Raw genomic sequence first — 23,074 nt, forward strand, 5'->3', positions numbered from 1 at the left:
ACATTTTCTCGGCGGGGGGGGGGCTGGGAAGAAAATGGTTTTTTTAGATAGTTTTTTTTTTTTTTTTCTTTAAAGCGGGTGGAGGAGCAGAGAGAGAGAATCTCAAGCTGGCTTTACACTCAGTGTGGAGCCCCATGCAGGGCTCAACCTCACGACTCTGAGATCATGACCTGAAATCAAGAATCAGACACTTAACTGACTGAGCCACCTAGGTGCCCCTGGTTATTTTAGATAGTTTTTTGTTTTTGTGGGTTTTTTTAAGCTGTTGGGATAGTGTTAATGGCAAGGATAAGAACCATTTAATGATTTTTGCCATATGTCCATTTCCATCTTGAAGGTTTAATGCACAATTTTTTTTCATACTAAAGAAGTCCTGTAGTGTAAATTATCTTTTTAGTTAAATTTTTTGGTGATGGTGTCAGGAAGGAAGCTAAAGCATGTTATTTTACCTTGCTAAGAAATATAACTAATTAAGAGACAACATGAAGATTTGAATCAGGGTGTCCTGCTATTCCTAAAGACTTTTTCATTTGACTCTTTTGTATGACTTATTTTGGTGGCAAGGTACAAAGAGGTATTAAGTATCTATAGATATAATTATTTTATGTCACTAGTGAGCATTGCTTAAATACTAATGTTTTATCCATTTTTATAGTGGAAGTTTTTTTTTTTTTTAAAGATCTTTGGTTCACTTGAAGAGAAGAGGGAGGAAAAACTACATAAAATGTTATTTTTATTTAGTAGGACATTCGGCCGTTAACAAAAGTTAAATAAGTTATATGTGAAATTTTGTATTTGTGCTTTAAATATTAATTTGATTTTTTTCTATTTTAACTGTGTTTTAATAAGTTTACTTATTCTCATGATTTTTCTTTTTTCTGTTTTTTTTCTTAAAGAGGGAGAGAGTGAGAGGGAAGGGGAGGGGTGGAGGGAAAGAGAGAGAGAATCTTAAGCAGGCTCCATGTCCAGTGCAGAGCAGGGCATGGGTCTCGATCTCACAACCCTGAGATCATGACCTGAGCTGAAATTGAGAGTCAGATGCTTAACTGACTGAACCACCCAGATGCCCCTCTCATGTGATTTTTCTAATTGATATTCACATGTTTTCTTTAAGGTTCATATATTTTGGTGAGTTACTTCATTATTCCACTGTACTATAGAAGGTTATGCTTTTGATAACTGATCAACGCTTTATATAACTTGATGTAAGTCTTTTAAATGGAATCGAGCTCCTAAGGAATCTATATTATTTTACACACAGATGGCATTGTTTTATATTAAAGTTCTCTTTACTTAGAATGTAAATATCAAGCTAAGTCTCTGCAGAAGAGAGTTAACAGAGTAGAGCTGAAACTGCTATTCCTAAAGGTCTACTTGTAGGTCTGGTTCTTGAATGGCATCTGAAAACTTGGATTTCAGGAAGGTTCCCACCATTCCCAGAACTGATGAATGACTCACTGTGCCTAAACTGTTTGTAGAAACAGCATGATTTATGCTGAACACTTGCTTTTCTTCTGGAATCTGGAATTTTGTTATGTCCTAGGCAAAGGATGCCTGTGTGACCAGCTCCCAGTAAACCTTGGACATTGAGTCTCTGACTTTCCCTGGTAAACAACTTTTCACACATGTCACAACTCATTGCTGGAGAAATTAAATGTGTCCTCAGTGACTCCACAGGGAGGAGGACACTGGACTTCACCTTGTGCACCTTTTCTTTTGCTGATTTTGCTTTGTATCTCTTCATTCTAATAAATCATAGCCGTGAATACAACTATATACTGAGTCCTGTGAGTCCTCCTAGCAAATCTTTGAACCTGGCTGGTCTTGGGGACTCCAATCTAAGAGCATTTTGTTGTAACTAGTTTTTCATGCAGGAATCACATTTAAAATTACTTTTTTCTTCCTTGGGGGTGTATGTAAATGTAGCTTTTATTGATTGTAGAAAATGAACATTTGCCTAATTGAAGGTCTCTTTATGTGGATATAGGACAGCTATTTTGGACCTTGTCTTTTTTTTTTTTTTTAAGATTTTATTTATTTGACAGAGAGAGAGATAGTGAGAGCGGGAGCACAAGCAGGGGGAGCTGCAGAGGGAGACGGAGAAGCAGGCTTCCCGCCAAGCAGGGAGCCCCATGCAGAACTCGATCCCAGCACCCTGGGATCATGACCTGAGCCGAAGGCAGACGCTTAACCGACTGAGCCACCCAGGCGCCCTGGACTTTGTCTTTTAGGGAGCAGTAGCATTGTGAGATGAGGTTATGAGCTAATGCATAGTTGATACATTTTTGGGTTTACAGTTCTGCAAACTCATTAATTCCGAGGGTCTTTGGATATCCAGAAGTAGTTATCTTTCCTTGATGCACTTCAAGTAAAAACTCCTCCACACTCATATATCCTGTTCCCATTCCTACTCCCCCGCCCCCCCTGCCCCCATCAATAAAAGGAAAAGGATGCCCATATTTCTCTGGTACTACTGCCTCTTCTTTGACTGGTGTACCTTGGTTGTCCCAAACTGGAGTAAAACAGGGTATTCCAGAGCTCTGCATGCTCTTGCCAAGATCCTTCTTCTTCCCACCCTCAATCTTCAGCCTCACCGAAATCTATTTGTTTTGTCTATTTCTTTCAGGCCTTGTAAGAAGTCCAAGACTCCTGGGTTTCCCATCAATACTCAAATCCTGATCCCCTGGATATCCTGTCTTCTGACTCTCATCTTCCACCTTTACCCAGCTACTGGAACATTCCATTCTACACTCTGGAACTCATAATGCATCACAGCACAGTTCCTTTCATCCTCAACCTGATTTCTGAATGTTACCTTCACTTTACACAAACTAGGTTTTCACTTGAGTCTCCTGTTTCCTTTACAGTCTTTCCAAGTGATGGCTGTTTTCTCTCCTCCCACCCCTTGTATCTTTGGCCTGGAGAAGTAGGAGTATCCTTCTTGCTTGTCCTTGTTCCTTCCAGACTGCTTTCCTCTTCCCTCTTTGAAAACTCACGGCTTTGAAGTTGATGCTTTCAGACTTTCCCATCTGCCATCCTCTCTTGTTGCAGTAACCTACATATCCTTGGGATTCCCATCATTCTTTGAAGATTTTAGCTCCTGGCTCACTGTCGTTCTCTAATTATTAGGCTTATCCTAATTTATGGCAGTTTCAATATCTATGTAGATGATTTTTCTGATAACCTAGCTTCTTAGTTTCTTGACCTCTTCTTATCTACAGATAAGAAGATCTTTTCTCCCTCCCTCAACCACCTACTTCCACTGTAATACTCTGGAATTTGTCATTACCATTGATTGCACTGCCTTAATAATCTCAGTATCAGGTATCCCACTGTCTGATCACTACCTTTTATCTCTCTAATTCATTCTCATTTTCTCAATTCCATTAATTCTTTGATCTCACTGAGACTAATAGTCTATAGTCCCATCATGATTTATTGTCCATCACTCACTTCATGTTTTTGCTTTTTTACTTATCTCTGTCCCAATTTAGATTCCATTATCTATCTTTATAAATTATACTCCCACAACTCCCTTATTCTCTTTTCCATTTTTCCACTCGCCTGGAATATTCCCAGCTCTAGTTAATTCCAGCTTTCTGCTCCTTTGCACCAATATCTATTATAACTGAATGCAGCTGGGTAAATAACAGACATATAGCCATGCTGATTGGCTTCCCTTGAGGTTCATGACCATAACCTCAGGTGTACCTTTGTGTTGCTAGCATCCCTATTTCATTTTGCTAGACAAGTTATTTCATCCCTTTCCTAGACTGTTTCACACCTTCTCTTTAAATGTCCACCATGTCTTCTACCACGTTTACTCTCAATGAATAATCTCTTATTTAAGATAATAGAAACAGAATTTTAGATATTACCATGACCTTGTCTACCAATTTATCTCATCTCTACCACATATTTTGCCTTTTCTCTTATTACTCTGGAGGAAATGTCCATGCTCTTGGCCAACTTTCTACTTATATAGTAGATTTTATTAGGTTTTTCCTTCTTGATGATATTAGTTTAGCAGTCTTTCCTCTGCCATACTCACCCCTTAGTTACCTCATCCAGTCGTTTTAGATATAGGACTTTAAATATATCTATAGATGAATGACTTCCAAATTTTTAATCTCAAACCTGAGGTCTCTTCTGAATTCCAAATTTTTACATATATATCCACAACTTCAGATCTTCATTTGGCATTTGTTTGCTTGTTTGTTTGTTTATAGAAGCTTTATTCATAATTGCCCCAAGTTGGAAGCAGCCAAGATGATTTTTAATATGTAAATGACTAAACAAACTAAGGTACATGCAGGGAATGGAATAATCACTAAAAAGAAGTGGGCTATCAAGCCATGGAAAGGAGGAACCTTAAATGCATGCTGTTATGAAAGAAGTCAATCTGAAAAGGCTACTCTGATTCCAGATGTATGACATTCTAGAAAAGGCAAAGCTTTGGAGACTGTAAAAAGATAAGTGGTCAGGGGTTGGAGGAAAGAGAGTGTTGAATAGATGGAACATGAAAATTTTAGCATAGAGAAGCTGTTTTGATGACACTGTAATGGTGCATGTAGGTGGTCATTATGTACTTGTCAAAACCCATATACTGCACAACTCGAAAAGTGAACGCTGTTGTCTAGTATGGGCTTTGGGTGATAATGATAAGTCAGTGTAGGTTCAACAAGTGTATCACTGTGGTGCAGGATGTTGATAGTAGAGGAAGGGGTTGGGGCAGTATTTCAGAACCCTATACTTTGTGCTCAGTTTTTCTGAAAGCCTAAAACTACTTTAAAAAAATCTATTAATTAAAACAAAACTATATACTGTATAACTAAGTATTTAAAGGCAGCAGTAGCAGTCACTTCATGGCAAACCCAAGTTCATAATCCAGACATTCACATCTGTACTCAAGGCATCAGGCACCACTGAGGATGGATAGGACAGAGCACAGCAGTCACTGGGATGCAAATCAGTGTAGCTGTGGGCTCGCCACCATTTATTCTTTATTGAGATATGGCCCATCAAAAGGGAATGATGTTGGTGTGTTCAGATCAGGTCACTTCTCCATCCCCATTGCAATTAATCTCCTCATCATCTTCTTATTTCTCTTAGCACGTTCAGAGCATAACATAATATCTTCTAGGCCTGGGGATGGGAAAGTGCAGGTGGGTAACAGGAAGAGAGAGATCATCCTTTCGGGAGTGTTGGGCACCCAGGCCTGAATTGCATGGAACTGTAGGTGAACCCAACCTTTTGTGTCTGCCAAGAGAGGTCTGTCATGGACCACACACCACCTGACACCAGAAGCTTGCAGCAGAAAGATCTCAACAGAAGCAGGAATGGAACATGAATTCACAGACTTGGATTGACTGGCTCTTGCAGCAATTCTTTTAATGATTTTGATGCATATATCTGGTATATGCAAAAGCCCAAATAATGTATCATTATCTAAATTTCCTGTATTATTCCTCTTGTTCCTGTTGAATAGTAAAGCAAAATAACTGATTTACTAAATGTTTTTAGCAGTAATTAAGCCAAGTGTTAGATTTTGAAGTTTATTAGTTTGATTGTTCTAATCATTTTTAATATTCTATTTTTATCTAAGTTCTCCTTTTGTATTTGAAAAGATTTAGTGAAAGTATTCATATTTGAATATGGTTCTGCACTTCAAATTTTGATCCATTATAATGTGGGAGTTAATGGGAACATCATTGCCCCAGGATGGTATGCTTGGAGGTTGTTGTATGTTCTTGAAGTTTATTGGTTGATAATTAAAAAAAAAAAAAAGACCTAAAAATATCACCTCTTCTTTTATAACCTCTTTGTAGATTAAATTCTCTGCACTGGTAGCAGATCTAAAACAGTCCTAAGCATCTATTTTAAATATATAAAAAAATAATTTATTTGAGAGTGAGAAAGAGTGTGCGTGTGAGAGTGTGAGCAGGGGGAGGGGCAAAGGGAGACGGAGAGAGAGAATCTCAAGCAGACTCTGTGCTGAGCCCATGGTGAAGGGCTTAATCCCATAACCCTGAGATCATGACCTAAGCTGAAATCAAGAGTCAGATGCTTAACTGATGAAGCCACCCAGGCGCCCCTATTTTATTTTTTTTCCCCTAGTAATCAGTCCTAGAATTCCAGGTAATCTTAGGGGGAAAAAAAATTTCCCACCTGAAGAATGGAAAGAAAAGAACAACTAGTTTTTTAAACCTCTTTTGCTGATAAGTATAAGACCTAATGGAGAGACTTCTTCCTGTGACTGATGGCACTGAAGCTAGTAAAGTTTTTAAGATCACCAACTATGGAGGGAGGAGTAAGAGATGGTGGAAGAGTAGGAGACCTAAATTTTGTCTGGTCCCAGGAATTCAGCTAGATAGGGATCAAACCATTCTGAACACCTATGAACTCAACAGGAGAATGAAGAAAAGAATAGCAGCAACTCTCTGAACAGAAAAGCGACCACTTTCTGGAAGGTAGGATGTGCGGAGAAGTGAATCCAAGGCAATATTCGGGAAGATGGACGGCGGTGGGGGAGGGAGCCTCTGTCAGCCACTACTGGCAAGTGATAGAGCAGGAGAGCACAAAATTGGAACTTTTAGAAGTCAGCTCCACTGAGGGACATCGCTCCAGTGGCTAAGCGGGGGGTGGAATGCTCGGTGGGACAGTGTGGTCTCAGGACCCTTGGGGTGACAGAAAGACTGGGGGTGCCTCAGTGCAGCAGAGCTCCCAGGTATTGGAGCAGGGAAGCCAGCTGCAAAGACGAAGCTGAGGAGTGGGCTCTCAGCTTGAGGTTACCATAAACCGTGATCCGTGGCACAGTCGGGCCACTGTTCTTCCAGCAAGGACCCAACAAGTGGCAGATCTGGGGAGACTCCCCTTCTTCCCCCAGGAGGAGCGGCATGGGGGCGCACCACAGGGATATGCTGGGTTTGGAGACTCCAAATGGTGTCATGTGCCAGAGATAGAAATGCTCAGTCACAGGCCGGGTGAGCATGGAGTGTGGCTGGAGATGGGGGAGACAGGAGTGATTGACTGCTTTCCTCTGGGGGCGCACTGAGGGGTGGGACCCTGAGTTCTCGGCTCCTCCAGGGCGGAGATTGGGAGGCCGCCATTTTCACTCTCCTCCTCCAAAGCTGTATGGAAAGCTTGCAGGGAAAAAAAGCTCCTGAGAGCAAACATGAGCAGATTACTTAGCCCGACCCCGGGCAAGGGCAGGGCAATTCCGCCTCTGGCAAAGACAATTTGAGAACCACGGCAACAGGCCCCTCCCCCAGAAGATCAGCAAGAACAGCCAGGCAAGACCAAGTTTACCGATCAATGAGAACGGCAGAATGCCAGTCCTAGGGGAATACAGCACATAGAATTCATGGCTTTTTTCTCTGTGATTCTTTATAGTCTTTCAAAGTTAATTTTAATTTTCTTTTTTTCCTTTTTTTTAATCTTTCTTTTTCCCTTTTTCAACCAACATCTCATCAATCCCTTTTTAAAAAAGTATTTTTCATTTTTTAGAGTCATAGTCTATCCCTTCATAGGAGTTAACCTTATTTTTGGTGTATATTTTTATATATGTATATATAAGTTGTTCTCTCTTCAAAATTTTGGGATACGGTTTCTTCTAACAGACCAAAATATACCCTAAATCTCTAGTGTATGGCTTTGTTCTAGTCTCCTGCCTGATCACATTCTGTCCCCCCCTTTTTTTTAAACTTCTCTTCTTTCTTTATTCAACCAATTTCTTACCAATTCCTTTTATAAAATCTTTTATAATTTTCATCTTTATAATCATATTCCATCCCTTCATCGTATTTACCCTTATTTTTGTACATATATAAGCTTTTATTTCTTTAATATTTGGGAAGGCAGTTTCTTCTAACAGACCAAAATACGCCACAAATCTGTGTGGCACTGATCTATTCACCAGCCTGATCATATTTGATCATATTCTTTTTTTTTCTTTAATTTTTTTCTTTGTTTCCCTTTCTTTTCCCCTGATTTCAAGTCTCTTCTGATTTGTTTAGTGTATATTTTTCGGGGGTAGTTGTTACCATGTTAGCATTTTGTTCTCTCAGTCATCTATTCTCCTCTGAACAAAATGACAAGATGGAAAAAATCACCTCAAAAAAAGAACAAGAAAAAAAAAAGAAGAGGCAGTACCGACTGCCAGGGACCTAATCAATACAGACATTAGTAAGATGTTGGAACTAGAGTTCAGAATGACAATTATAAAAATACTAGCTAGGCTTGAAAAAAGCGTGGAAGATATTAGAGAAATCCTTTCTGGAGAAATAAAAGAATTAAAATCTATCCAAGTCAAAATCAAAAAGGCTATTAATGAGGTGCAATCAGAAGTGGAGGCTCTAACTGCTAGGATAAACGGGCAGAAGAGAGAATTAGTGATATAGAAGACCAAATGATGAAAATAAAGAAGGTGAGAAAAAGAGATAAACAACTACTGGATCACGAGGGCAGAATTCAAGAGATAAGTGATACCATAAGACAAAACAATATTAGAATAATTGGGATCCCAGAAGAAGAAGAAAGAGAAGGGCAGAAGATACCTTATTCTGCAAATTAGAGCAGAGAAGTTCCCTAATTTGGGGAAGGAAAGAGGCATCAAAATCCAGGAGGCACAGAGAACCCCTCTCAAAATCAATAAAAATAGGTCAACACCCCGACATCTAATAGTAAAACTTACAAGTCTCAGAGACAAAGAGAAAATCCTGAAAGCAGCTCAGGACAAGAGATCTGTAACCTACACTGGTAGAAACATTAGATTGGCAACAGACCTATCCACAGAGACCTGGCAGGCCAGAAAGGACTGGCATGATATATACAGAGCACTAAATGAGAAAAATATGCAACCAAGAATACTATATCCAGCTAGGCTGTCACTGAAAATAGAAGGAGAGGTAAAAATCTTCCAGGACAAACAAAAACTAAAGGAATTTGCAAACATGAAACCAGCCCTCCAAGAACTATTGAAAGGGGTCCTCTAAGCAAAGAGAGAGCCTAAAAGTAACATAGACCAGAAAGGAACACAGACAATATACAGTAACAGTCACCTTACAGGCAATACAATGGCACTAAATTCATATCTTTCAATAGTTACCCTGAATGTAAATGGGCTAAATGCCCCAATCAAAAGACACAGGCTGTCAGATTGGATTAAAAAACAAGACCTATTGATACGCTGTCTGCAAGAGACTCATTCTGGACCCAAAGACACCCCCAGGTTGAAAGTGAGGGGTGGAAAACCATTTACCATGCTAAGGGACACCAAAAGAAAGCTGGGGTGGCAATCCTTAGATCAGATAAATTAGATTTTAAACCAAAGACTATAATAAGAGATGAGGAAGGACACTATATCCTACTTAAAGGGTCTTTCCAACCAGAAGACCTGACAATTGTAAATATCTATGCCCCTAACATGGGAGCAGCCAATTATATAAGGCAATTAATAACAAAAGCAAAGAAACACATTGACAACAATACAATAATAGTGGGGGACTTTAACACCCCCCTCACTGAAATGGACAGATCATCTAAGCAGAAGATAACAAGGAAATAAAGACTTTAAATGACACACTGGACCAAATGGACTTCATAGATACATTCAGAACAATCCATCCCAAAGCAACAGAATACACATTCTTCTCTAGTGCCCATGGAACATTCTCCAGAATAGATCACATCCTAGGTCACAAATCAGGTCTCCACCGGTACCAAAAGATGGGGATCATTCCCTGTGTATTTTTGGACCATAATGCTTTGAAACTAGAATCCAATCACAAGAGGAAATTCGGAAAGAACTCAAATACATGGAGGCTAAAGAGCATCCTACTAAAGAATGAATGGGTCAACCAGGAAATTAAAGAAGAATTAAAAAAAAGTCATGGAAACCAATGAAAATGAAAACACAACTGTGCAAAATCTATGCAGCAAAGTCAGTCCTAAGAGGAAAGTATATAGCAATACAAGCCTTTTTCAAGAAACAAGAAAGGTCTCAAATACACAACCTAACCCTACACCTGAAGGAGCTGGAGAAAGAACAGCAAATAAAGCCTAAACCCAGCAGGAGAAGGGAAATAATAAAGATCAGAGCAGATCAATGAAATAGAAACCAAAAGAACAGTAGAACAGATCAACGAAAGTGGGAACTGTTTCTTTGAAAGAATTAATAAGATTGGTAAAGCCCTGGCCAGACTTATCAAAAAGAAAAGAGACAGGACTCAAATAAATAAAATCATGAATGAAAGAGGAGAGATCACAGCCAACATAACGAAATACAAACAATTATGAGAACATATTATGAGCAACTATATGGCAGCAAATTAGACAATCTGGAAGAAATGGATGCATTCCTAGAGATGTATCAACTACCAAAACTGAACCAGGAAGAAATAGAAAACCTGAACAGATCTATACCCACTAAGGAAATTGAAGCAGTCATCAAATATCTCCCAACAAACAAGAGCCCAGGGCCAGATGGCTTCCCAGGGGAATTTTACCAAACATTTAAAGAAGAATTAATACCTATTCTTCTGAAACTGTTCCAAAAAAATAGAATGGAAGGAAAACTTCCAAACTCCTTTTATGAGGCGGCCATGTCCTTGATCCCAAAACCAGACAAAGACCCCATCCAGAAGGAGAATTACAGACCAATATCCCTGATGAACATGGATGCAAAAATTCTCACCAAAATACTAGCCAATAGGATCCAGCAGTACATTAAAAGGGTTATTCACCACCACCAAGTGAGATTTATCCCTGGGCTGCAAGGTTGGTTCAACATCTGCAAATCAATCAACGTGATACAATACATTAACAAAAGAAAGAACAAGAATCATATGATCCTCTCAATAGATGCAGAAAAAGCATTTGACAAAGTACAGCATCCTTTCTTGATTAAAACTCTTCACAGTGTATGGATAGAGGGTACATACCTCAATATCATAAAAGCCATCTATGAAAAACCCACAGCAAATATCATTCTCAATGGGGAAAAACTGAGAGCTTTCCCCCTAAGGTCAGGAACACAGCAGGGATGTCCATTATCACCACTGCTATGCAACATAGTATTAGAAGTCCTAGCCACAGCAATCAGACAACAAAAAGAAATAAAAGGCATCCAGGTTGGCAAAGAAGAAGTCAAACTCTCACTCTTTGCAGATGACATGATACTTTATGTGGAAAACCCAAAAGAGTCCACCCCAAAACTGCTAGAACTCATACAGGAATTCAGTAAAGTGGCAGGATATAAAATCAATGCACAGAAATCAGTGGCATTCCTATACACAAACAACAAGACAGAAGAGAGAGAAATTAGGGAGTCACTCCCATTTACAATTGCACCCAAAACCATAAGATACCTAGGAATAAATCTAACCAAAGAGGCAAAGAATCTGTACTCAGAAAAGTATAAAATACTCATGAAAGAAATTAGGGAAGACACAAAGAAATGAAAAATCGTTCCATGCTCATGGATTGGAAGAACAAACATTGTGAAGATGTCAGTGCTACCTAGAGCAGTCTACACATTAATGCAATCCCTATCAAAATACCATCCACTTTTTTCAAAGAAATGGAACAAATAATTCTAAAATTTGTATGGAGCCAGAAAAGACTCTGAATAGCCAGAGGAATGTTGAAAAAGAAAAGCAAAGCTGGCGGCATCACAATTCCGGACTACCAGCTCTATTACAAAGCTGTCATCATTAAGACAGTACAGTACTGACACAAAAACAGACACACAGATCAGTGGAACAGAATAGAGCCCAGAAATGGATGCTCAACTCTATGGTCAACTAATCCTCGACAAAGCAGGAAAGAATGTCCAGTGGAAAAAAGACAGTCCCTTCAACAAATGGTGTGGGGAAAATTGGACAGCCCCATGCAGAAGACTGAAACTGGACCATTTCCTTACACCACACACAAAAATAGACTCTAAGTGGTTGAAAGACCTAAATGTGAGACAGGAGTCCATCAGAATCCTAAAGGAGAACACAGGCAGCAACCTCTTCGACCTCAGCCGCAGCAACTTCTTCCTAGAAACATCGCCAAAGGCAAGGAAAGCAAGGGCAAAAATGAACTATTGGGATTTCATCAAGCTAAAAAGCTTTTGCACAGCAAAAGAAACAGTCCACAAAACCAAAACACAACCGACAGAATGGGAGAAGATATTTGCAAATGACATATCAGATAAAAGGCTAGTATCCTAAATCTATAGAAAACTTATGAAACTCAACACCCAAAGAACAAATGATCCTATCACGAAATGGGCAGAAGACATGAACAGACATTTTTCCAAAGAAGACGTCCAAATGTGATAGACATTGGGGAGGGTATGCGCTACGGTGAGTGCTGTTAATTGTGCAAGACTGTTGAATCACAGATCTGTACCTCTGAAACAAATAATGCAATTATATGTTAAGAAAAAAAAAAAAGAAGAAGATAGCAGGAGGGGAAGAATGAAGGGGGGGAAATCGGAGGGGGAGACGAACCATGAGAGACGATGGACTCTGAAAAACAAACTGAGGGTTCTAGAAGGGAGGGGTGTGGGGGGATGGGTTAGCCTGGTGATGGGTATTAAAGAGGGCATGTTCTGCATGGAGCACTGGGTGTTATGCCCAAACAATGAATCATGGAACACTACATCCGGAACTAATGATGTAATTTATGGTGATTAACATAACAATAAAAAATTTTAAAAAAAAGACATCCAAATGGCCAACAGACACATGAAAAAGTGTTCAACATCACTCGGCATCAGGGAAATCCAAGTCAAAACCTCAGTGAGATACCACCTCACACCAGTCAGAATGGCTAAAATTAACAAGTCAGGTAATGACAGATGTTGGTGTGGATGGGGAGAAAGGGGAAACCTCCAGCACTGTTGGTGGGAATGCAAGCTGGTGCAGCCACTCTGGAAGACAGTATGGAAGTTCCTCAAAAAGTTGAAAATAGAGCTACCATTCGACCCAGCAATTGTGCTACTGGGTATTTACCCCAAAGATACAAATGTAGTGATCTGACGGGGTATATTCACCCCGATGTTTATAGCAGCAGTGTTCACAATGTCCAAACTATGGAAAGAGCCCAGATGTTCATTGACAGATGAATGGATAAAGAAGAGGTGGTATATATATACAATGGAATATTATGCAGCCATCAAAAGGAATGAAATCTTGCCATTTGCAATGATGTGGATGGCACTGGAGGGTATTAATGCTGAGCGAAATAAGTCAATCAGAGAAAGACATGTATTATACGATCTCACTGATATGAGGAATTCTTAATCTCAGGAAACACTGAGGGTTGCTGGAGTGGTAGGGAGTGGGAGGGATGGGTGCCTGGGTAATAGACATTGGGGAGGGTATGTGCTAAGGTGAGTGCTGTGAACTGTATAAGACTGTTGAATCACAGACCTGTACCTCTAAAACAAATAATACATTATATGTTAAAAAAAAGAAGATAATAGGAAGGGTAAAAGGAAGGGGGAGAAATTTGGGGTGGGGGTGAACCATGAGAGACTGGACTCTGAGAAACAAACAGGGTTCTGGAGGGGAGGGTGGTGGGGGGATGGGTTAGCCTGGTGATGGGTATTAAAGAGGGCACGTATTGAATGGAGCACTGGATGTTATACGCAAACAGTGAATCATGGAACACTACATCAAAAACTAATGATGTAATGTATGGTGATTAACATAACAAAATTAAAAAAAAAAAGATCACCAACTATGGAGTCCTTCATTGGGTTTCAATCCTGGCTCTACAATGACCTTGGCCAAGTTATTTAACTTCTCTGTGCTTTAGTTTCTAATTTGTAGATTGTAAATAATATCTCTTAAGAATTTTAGGAGGAGGGGTACCTGGGTGGCTCAATCGGTTAAGCGGCTGCCTTCAGCTCAGGTCATGATCCCAGGGTCCTGGGATTGAGCCCCCACAGTCGGGCTCCATTCTCAGCGGGAAGCCTGCTTCTTCCTCTCCCACTCCCCCTACTTGTGTTACCTCTCTTGCTGTCTGTCAGATAAATAACATCTTAAAAAAAAAAAGAATTTTTGGAGGAAAAAATTAGTTAACACCTGTAAAGTATTTGGAATAGTCCGTGACTCAGAATAAATGCTTGCTGTTATTACTATTGGTGGTATTATCACTAGTACCAAAATCATGATTTTTACTGAGACTATTTTGAGTGATAAGTGGAAATCAGAATCGGAGTAGACTGCTACCATGAGAAGGCAAAACCTTGGCTAGATTTTTAGCACTTATATGTATATAGAAGGAGTCTTTTTTTTTTTTTTAAAGATTTTATTTATTTATTTGACAGAGAGAGAGAGATAGCGAGAGAGGGAACACAAGCAGGGGGGGTAGTGGGAGAGGGAGAAGCAGGCCTCTCGCCGAGCAGGGAGCCTGATGCGGGGCTTGATCCCAGGACTCCGGGATCATGACCTGAGCCGAAGGCAGATGCTTAATGACTGAACCACCCAGGCGCCCCTGTACAAGCAGTCTTTGCTTTGCAGTTATGATAATGCACAAATTTATGTTACTTTGGTTTAGTTAAATAACAGCAGTCCTGCAGCCACGTGGTTCAAATTTTTGTTATCATGATATATTAATTTTGAGTAATTGCAGAAAGTAAAAACTTCACTGTTAACTCTTCAGTTCATTCACCACATAAATATAAGATCAGCGACTGGTCACATCACTTCTTTGAAATTCTGTTGAAAATGTTAACAGTGCATCTGTTGCTTAGTTCACTCCCAGACAGCAAAGTGTGTTGTTGTGTTGCCTCCTTATCTCTCAGTGATAAACCTATGTTACATTTTATAAAAATGGATAAATTGAAAGAGTTGGCTAACAAAGATAAAAGTGCAGCAAAGAAATGAAAAGTGATAATGCTGAAAGTGAAATTGCATATGATATTAGAAGATTTAGAAATGATGACAGCAGAATGAAGATAGGAAGAGATCTAAGCCCTGCATGAAGCTATGGTGTCAACCATTCTGAAAAAGTCTGGTGAATATAAAGAGCACAGTAAAGTCACTCTATCATCTTTAAATCTCAGTAGGAATAGAGAGCTGCTTAGGGTTGAAATGGAACATTTACTTCTGCTTTGGATTAAAGACTGCAATAAAAAAGAAAATTCTAGTTAGTTTTGCTAGCATTCAAGCCAAAATTTTGAAGTTAGTTGCCTATTGAAAGGGAGTGATAATTACAAGACTGCGGATCATGCAGTTTCTTTAGCTGAGTTTTGGAAGAAATGTTGTAAATAATCATGCAGGGAGCCTGGGTGGCTCGGTTGGTTGAGCATCCAACTCTTTACTTCAGCTCAGGTCATGATCTCAGGGTCCTGGGATCGTGCCTGTCATGGGGCTCCATGCTCAGTGGGGAGTCTGCTTGAGGATTCTCTCCCTCTTCCTCTGCCCCCCCACTTTCTCTCTCTGTCTCTTCTCTCTCTCTTTCTCTCTCTCTTACACACACACGTGAGCTCTCTTTCACTCAAATAATCTTAAAAAAAATTCATGCATCATGACAGGAAGCAACAATGAATAGTATGCATGTGGCATGGCAGAACTTTTATTGCACTGTACAAATAACTTTGCAGGATTTGAATAGGACATAAATGGAACTATAAAGAAATAAGACCCTGGGAATGTTGACATTGCCGCTGTTCAGTGGAATCTACTACATAGGCAGCCAGAGGAACATAGTGAGTATTAATTTAGCAGCATAAGTAAGGAAAGGATGAATGTCCCAGAGGAAATGCCAGCAAAAACTTCATATTAAAGGAACCCTCAGAAATTTCATAACATTGAAAGTGCAAAGGATAAAATATTGGAAGCTGACTCAAAGTTAGAAAGGAATGTGAGTATTTACCAGGGCATAGAAAAAAATGCTTACTCTGTATTCTAAATTATATGAGAAGAAAGCAAGCTCTGTTCAAACTCATCTTAATAATTGTTTCCGAAGAAATAAAACACTTTGTCAATGTTTCTAAGTACTTTAAATTACAAAGTACTAAGTAAATAATAGTTTTACTTTTTTTCTCCATTGTATACTTATAACTGACATCAAAGAGTTTTTTAAAGTTTTGACAAAAGTAAAGGTTGCAGAGCAATCATAATTTTCCCCACTGATCATAACATCGTTTTGCCCAGTTTCAGCTTGTGTGGTTATTGTAATGGTTCCCCATACGGCGCATAGTGAGGAATGCCTGTGTATCTATCTCTGCTTGATCCTGTTAGTGAGGGAAAAACAGTCCCAGCATTTCTCACGTGGGAGGCTTTTTCAGCTGTCTTTTGCTTTAACTTCTTTAGTGTATGACTGACTGGGATTCTGATTTTTACAAAATTTAGCTTTTCGTGTTCTTGGATATTCTGAAAAAATATGATTGCCTTACAGCTTTTCTTTCTATTTCTGTTTACCTCCTTTTGACATACTGTTACTTTTTCATTTTTAACAACAAAAGTTCAGTTAAGAGACAGTGTTCCTTAACTGACATTGGTAGATGCTTGCCTCCTTTCCTTTTCTTTTCTTCCCTTCTTCATTTTTATCCATAGTCTTCATGGAGGTAGATAGAATCCTAATCATTTGATGGACTGAAAGCAGAAGTAAAACAATTTAGTTTCCTGTTACAGAACATTAACATATCATCTTTGGTTTTTGTCACTTTTTTCTATCATTTAAGTCTAAAGCAGTGCTAGATATGCTGAATTTTGGTGTTTGTATGGATGCTAACTTGGTATTAAACACTGTTTAAAACTCTGAGTAAAAACTCAGGTATTATGGAAGGTTAAACTTTCTTTCCTTAATAATAGTGGCAATTGTAGGGGCGCCTGGGTGGCTCAGTTGGTTAAGTGTCTGCCTTTGGCTCAGGTCATGATCTCAGGGTCTTGTGATCCAGTCGTCCGTCACCACCCCCCCCCCCCGCCGTTGGTGGTGTCCAGCTCTCTACTCAGCAGGGAGTCCGTGCACTGTCTGTCTCACTCTCTCTCAAATAAATAAAATCTTTAAAAAATAATAGTGGCAATTGTATTAATAATTTATAATTGGGCACTGCTTTATAGTTCACAGCGTACTTTTACCCTCAGGGGGTTCATTTCACCTTTACATTGAACATAGTGAACTTGTGAGCAGATAACACTTGTATTTCAGAAATGTCGAAAGTGAGATGTTGCAGTGTGTAACTTGCCCTGGGTCCCACGTGGAGTTTATAATCTTCCTGATAGGCTAGGGAGGTGATAGAGTATAATGTATAAAAGATCTGCAGTTTTGGATCAGGAACATGGGCTCGAATCCCAGTCCTTTAACTTAATACCTGAGTTGTTCAGACAAATCACTTCTACCTTCATGAAAATTAGTTTGTCATTTCTCATGCAGGTTGTTTTGAAATGTAAATGCAGCCCTATGGTAATGTCTGACTTAAGGCATTAAACAGTATATGCTATAATTAATGTAATAATATTAATATACTATCATTATCTCATTCTCAGGAGGTTTGATTTCAGATTTTGGTCAGATCAGCTATATACTATATTACAAATAGTGTTGGGTATGTCTCTTTTCTGCTTTCTTAACATTCTGTACTTACAGCTGTCCTAGAACTTAACCATATCAGGTTGTAGTTGCCTGTTTACTTGTATTTTCCTCCTCTAATAGACTGTGAGCTGCTTGAGAAAATGGGTGTGATGGCAGTTTTCTATGTTATTTATAGAGTTAACAAGAAAAGGTTGAATGCTTTGACCTCCCCAATGAAATACTTAATATTTGCATTAGGTGTTTGTGGTACTAATAATATCTATCTAATTACTGACACATTATTCCTAATAGACCTTGCTTGTCTCCATAGGAAACCTGATGTGCTTTAATGAAATATAAATTTGGAAATGACTAATACAGCTTGATAGAGAAAAATTGTGCAATTTTCTTGTTGGAAGAACTCCTTAGAGTTTATGTATTATACTTCTTCCATTTTGTAGAAGAGGAAGCTGAGGCTCGAGAGGGTTAGGTGCTGGGGCACCTTGGTGGCTTGGTCAATTAAGTGTCTGCCGTTGGCTCGCTCAGGTGATGATCCCAGGTCCTGGAATCAACCCTGAGCCCCGTGTCAGGGGGGAGCCTGCTTGTGCCTCTCCCTCTGCACCCCACTCATGCTCTCTCTCTCAAATAAATAAATAATTTTTTTTTTTTTAAAGAGGAGGGGTCACACTACTGGTTGGTGGCAGGATTTTTTTTTCTTTTAAAGAGTTTATTTTTATTTGAGAGAGAGAGAGCTAGAGAGCCTGGGGGGTGGGGGAAGGAAGAGAGGGGAAGGGAGAAGGACAAGCGGACTCTGTGCTGAATGTGGAGCCCAACTCTGGGCTTGATCTCACGACCCTGAGATCATAACCTGAGCCAAAATCAAGAGTCAGACACTTAACTGACTGAGCCACCCAGGTGCCTCTGGAGGCAGGATTTTTTATTTATAACCCAGGAAAAGAGCAGCACATCAAAGATCATCAAAATAAAGTGATAGCTGTTGCCATTTAAGGAAAACCTAAAACTCCAAGGCTTTTTTTGCAGTAGAGTTTAACATGAGAATATTAAAAAAAAACATAAAATTGCACCAATTTCATCAGTCGCCTGCAAGTGCTTGGCAAACAAAATGATAAAAAAACTGTAAGTTTTCAGAAAGAGCAAAAAGAAATGTAGGGAGGATGCATACTAAATTGTTAACATTGGTTCTTAAGGGGGCTGATATTAGAAAAAGGATAAATTATGTTTTCTTTTTACATTTTGGTATCCATTAACTTTTTACAATGAGTACATAATAGTTCTGTAACTTAAAAATTCTATAATATAGAAAATTGTTCTTAAAAAAACCATGAGAGATACAAGCCAAAGCAAAGCAGGTAGGGAATGTGAGAGAAGTCGTCTGTCCTCATTGACCTGACTTTTTAGTTGGGGGGACCAAATTTCATATCTGAAAAAAGAATCACTTTCTTATTCTTGCTTAGCAAGTATTTAAGGCAATGGTAGAAGAAATAGTACAATGAATTGCATAATTAACATTTAATTTGTAGTGTTTATTATAGGAGTTCATAGGGAGATTATAGCAGTGTATAGTAATTGTATTAAAATTATGGATATAGGGTATTATTTCTTTAGTAGATTACATTTTGTTCAGTGGTACAGTAATATGTTTGGAAAGTTATCTTCAGAGCTCAGTGACTTTATCTTTGTCATGTACTTGATTGTTTTTGGATGCCAAAAGAGAGCCTTGAGCAAGGTATCCTCAAGTACTAACAGGAAATATATATTGTTTTACCACTTACTAGACTCATATTGGGATAGGACTTATCTTGTTCATGGAAGAAGAAGATGTGCTACTAGAAAAGTAAACTTTTGGAAAATAACAAGGATCAGATTATGTAGTGATATGTGAGTTGTCAGTACTTTGAAATTTAAAAAATCTTAACATATTTAATTTATTTACATTCTCTACTCCTGTGTGAAATGTTCCATAGCATATTTTTAAATGTTGGAAAACTACAATAAAAACATTCTAGTAAGTGTGGATATGCGTTCTTGGCAGAGGGCTACTGAAGACAGATCACGTTGCCTCTAGATTTATAAGATCTATTTAAGAGGCAAAAATTTGAGTAAATTGTTGGGGATTTCTCTGGACTCTACTTTTCTTACTAAAAAGCAGAATTAATAATAACCTAACAAATATAAAAATGTTGGATTTAGCTGAATTTTAGAGCTGATGAAAATCCTTCACAAATAAAGTACTAGGGGATATAATAGATGGGATTCCTAAAGCTTCTCTAGCATCAGGAAGCACAGAACAAAGTAAATAGTTAATTGTACATGTAGTATGTTGGATAATATCTTCACTAATATAATGGTACATTTAGTAATGAGTTTCATATAACTTTTTCTCAAACTTAGGGTATAATAAATATTAACAGGCTACTTAGTGAAAATGACTGTTGAAGTCCAGGGTAATTGTGTTAATCTGGCTCGATACAAAGAGTGAGCACAGTCTTATTTTTTTTTTAATCTTTTTTATTTAATTGGGGTAGTTGATTTTGACTTACATGTTTGAAATAACTCCAAGGCAAATGAAGTCTCATTTCTACCTAGAAACCAATTCATATCTCACTGCTGTATTTTGTTTCAGTTAATAATTTGTGGCCATTTTTATCACAGTTTCTGATCATTGGTAATCTTTTACATGCAGAAATAAAGATCTGGGAATTTAGATAATTTATTTCTATGCAATTTTATTATGTGTCTTAATGAATTCTTTTTTATGGTGTTTCTTTTAAAAAACTAAAGCTATTTATAAGTATAGAGCTCAGATTGTGTAGTTATTATAAAAAGACTTTTTGCTCACTGGGCTTCTATTATATTCTTGATACCTTATTTGTCCTTTTTTTTCCCCCAATATTTTCAGATGTTTTGGAATGTTATTAAGCCCAGGTCGAAACGTGAAGAACAGTGACATGCATTTACTGGATATGGTAATGATAATCTTAAGCACATTAACCAAGTATAGATGATAGTTAACTTATATTTTAGGATTATTTTCTATTTTAAAATTTTGTCATATTGTCAAAATTGTTTCTAACTTTTATCTGTATGGTAGTAATAATTTTGGAAACCCAAACTTAAAATTACTTATGAGGGAGAGATTTAGAAAAATTTCCACCAAAAAGTCATATGCAAATTGAAAACAAATAAAAGGATAGTGTTATGACAATGTCCATTTATTCATGTTTGGTTCTTAGAAAGATATCGTTTCTTTGAGCCAAAAATAACAAGTACATGATTATAACAGGCATATCCAGAATGAATATGGTGCCTTTCATTTATTTTAATGCACTGTTATTAATTTGAGTACTATGATGAATGCTTTTGTTTTCTTTAAAGCATTTACTTCCCTTTCTGAATTTATCCTCCTTTATTACCTGTCCTTAGCAAAGTATATTTACTGTAGGAGTGGTATTTATTTAAGGAATTTTCTTGAAGGTTAATATATATTTGAGAGTTGGTATTTGATATAAAAATAGCAAACTATCTTAACTTTTAAACAGAAATACCTTCTATATTGCACTTAATGAATATATTTATTTTGTGATTTAGAAATGTTGTAGGAAAGTCATCTTAGAGTATCAAGTAAGTATAAAATAGTAAAATATAAAGTGAGTTAACTGGGATTTTTATACTTAGTGATCACAAGCGCTACATGTTTTAATCTTTTCAGCTGAGTTCTGAAAATGTCAATTAAATATCACCAATTATATCATATTTTTCTTTGAGTTATTTCATGATATTGTCACACTGATTTTCTAGTGGTCCTACTGGAAATGGTTTGTTCAGCCTTTTTGAGCACATAATTGTGTGCCAAGCATTGTGTGGAGTGCTGGGGTTATAGATACGGTAAAACGTAGCCCTTAGCATCTGTGGGTTTATAGATTTGTGATGAAAACAGATCTCTTAAGTATGTAACTATGGCAGTGGGTTAAGTGCTCTCCTAGAGTTGATACAATGAGCCACAGAGGTATAGAGGAAGCATTTCATGTAAAGGTAAGGTTAAGACAACCAGTTGCATTGAATGTGAAAACAAATTAGCTGTTGATCCACCTTTCTTCCATCCCTCTTTAAAACATATCAGTAATACAAGTGGTTTTACCTAAGGCAAGCCATAGCTTTTTAGAGTCCTGAAAATACCATGAAGAGGTAGTTCAGGGACATTTAACACTTAGAAGTTCCTAGGTCTTAGTCATGGTCTTTTGGAGTTTAAGAGATTAAGGTGAATCAGTGGCAGAGATTTTTTTTTTTATAAAACCTAAATGCAGATTATAGAATTACACATTGGCATGAACTTCTGAGGTCCCCTGGTCTTGACTGTCTTAACTTGAAGAGCAGTCCTCCACTTTGAAGAGTCCATATTGAAATCAAAGTGCTCGTCAACATTGAAGCTTCTGTTCAACAAATAGTTGGTAAAAGTGGGAGGGTTTGTATTTGCAATTATCAAGAGTTGTGATTTGTTACTGATCTTTGTGCTATCCTAATACATGGTTATTGAGCTTTGGCTAGACTACCATTCATAAAAAGGAACTTATTACCTTATAATGAAGACTCTGGGACAGTTGTGGTTATAACAAAGTTATTTCTTTGTAATCACCAGAAGTCATATTCCTTATAATTTTGCCTAATTAGTCTTAGTTTTGTCTTCTAGAGCAAGATGTTATGTTCTTTTGACTCGTTCAAATATGTGAACACTTTGAAAACAAATTTCATTTTCTTGCATTTGATTCTGACAAACTGAAAAATCCTGCAATTATATTTAATTTCAGAATTTGTGAGACTTTTCTATTTAGCTTGAATAATTTTTAAGCAATGCTGACTTTTCTTCCCTTTGAATATTTTCTAATAAGATGAATTGAGACTTTTTATAAATTTATAACTTTAGTTTAATATAAGATCTACATGAAAGAGAAAGTCATATTTGTAAGTGAAAATATATTTTTTAGCAAATAGCCAGACTACTTGTATATAAACTAAATCATCTATAAATAAAATTGGGTTTTGGGGGGATACAAATAACAGAGATTTAATTTTCTTCCAGTAGTGAGAATATTTTTGGTGAAGATACTTTCAGGAATAAGGAAATTGAGAATTTTTGATCCACAGGCATTGATACTCTTGGTGAGGAAAAATTTTCCTCTACCCTTTAAGGTTCTTTTGACTGGTCTAAGAATTAAATTGACAAGAGTCAGATTAGCAGAAAACTAAATTTAATTACATATGTATGGGGGCTCCATAAGAATATGATGCCTACAGGCAGTCAGACAATGAAGCTTATATGCGATTCTAAGTTAAGGAGAAGGGGTAGAAGTTGGGGACTTCAAAGGGAAGAAAGACAGTTCAAAGATGAAAAAAAGTAAATGGCAAACAAATGTTAGTGAAACCACTCAGAAACAAGGGGACATAGGAATTTTAACAGACTTTGCCAATTTCCTCCCTGACTACCTCACCTGCTTTATTTTATACTGTAGTTATCTATGGTGACCATAAGGGAGAGGTCAAA

At 37.8% G+C, this 23,074-nt stretch overlaps 1 protein-coding gene across 4 annotated transcripts in view; it reads left to right on the forward strand.

The window, feature by feature from the left end:
* Positions 1-23,074, forward strand: part of RABGAP1L (RAB GTPase activating protein 1 like) — a 762,700-nt gene that overhangs the window by 104,795 nt on the left and 634,831 nt on the right. For all 4 annotated transcript variants that reach the window (XM_025877662.2, XM_073900045.1, XM_073900044.1 and 1 more), the window contains one exon: positions 20,435-20,501. In XM_025877662.2, the coding sequence (XP_025733447.1) occupies positions 20,435-20,501 (67 nt within the window). The remainder of the gene's footprint in view (positions 1-20,434; positions 20,502-23,074) is intronic.

The sequence above is a fragment of the Callorhinus ursinus genome, unplaced genomic scaffold (genome assembly GCF_003265705.2).
Source record: "Callorhinus ursinus isolate GAN/ISIS: 27379988/994484 unplaced genomic scaffold, GSC_fseal_2.0 scaffold13, whole genome shotgun sequence".
Classification (NCBI taxonomy): domain Eukaryota; kingdom Metazoa; phylum Chordata; class Mammalia; order Carnivora; family Otariidae; genus Callorhinus; species Callorhinus ursinus.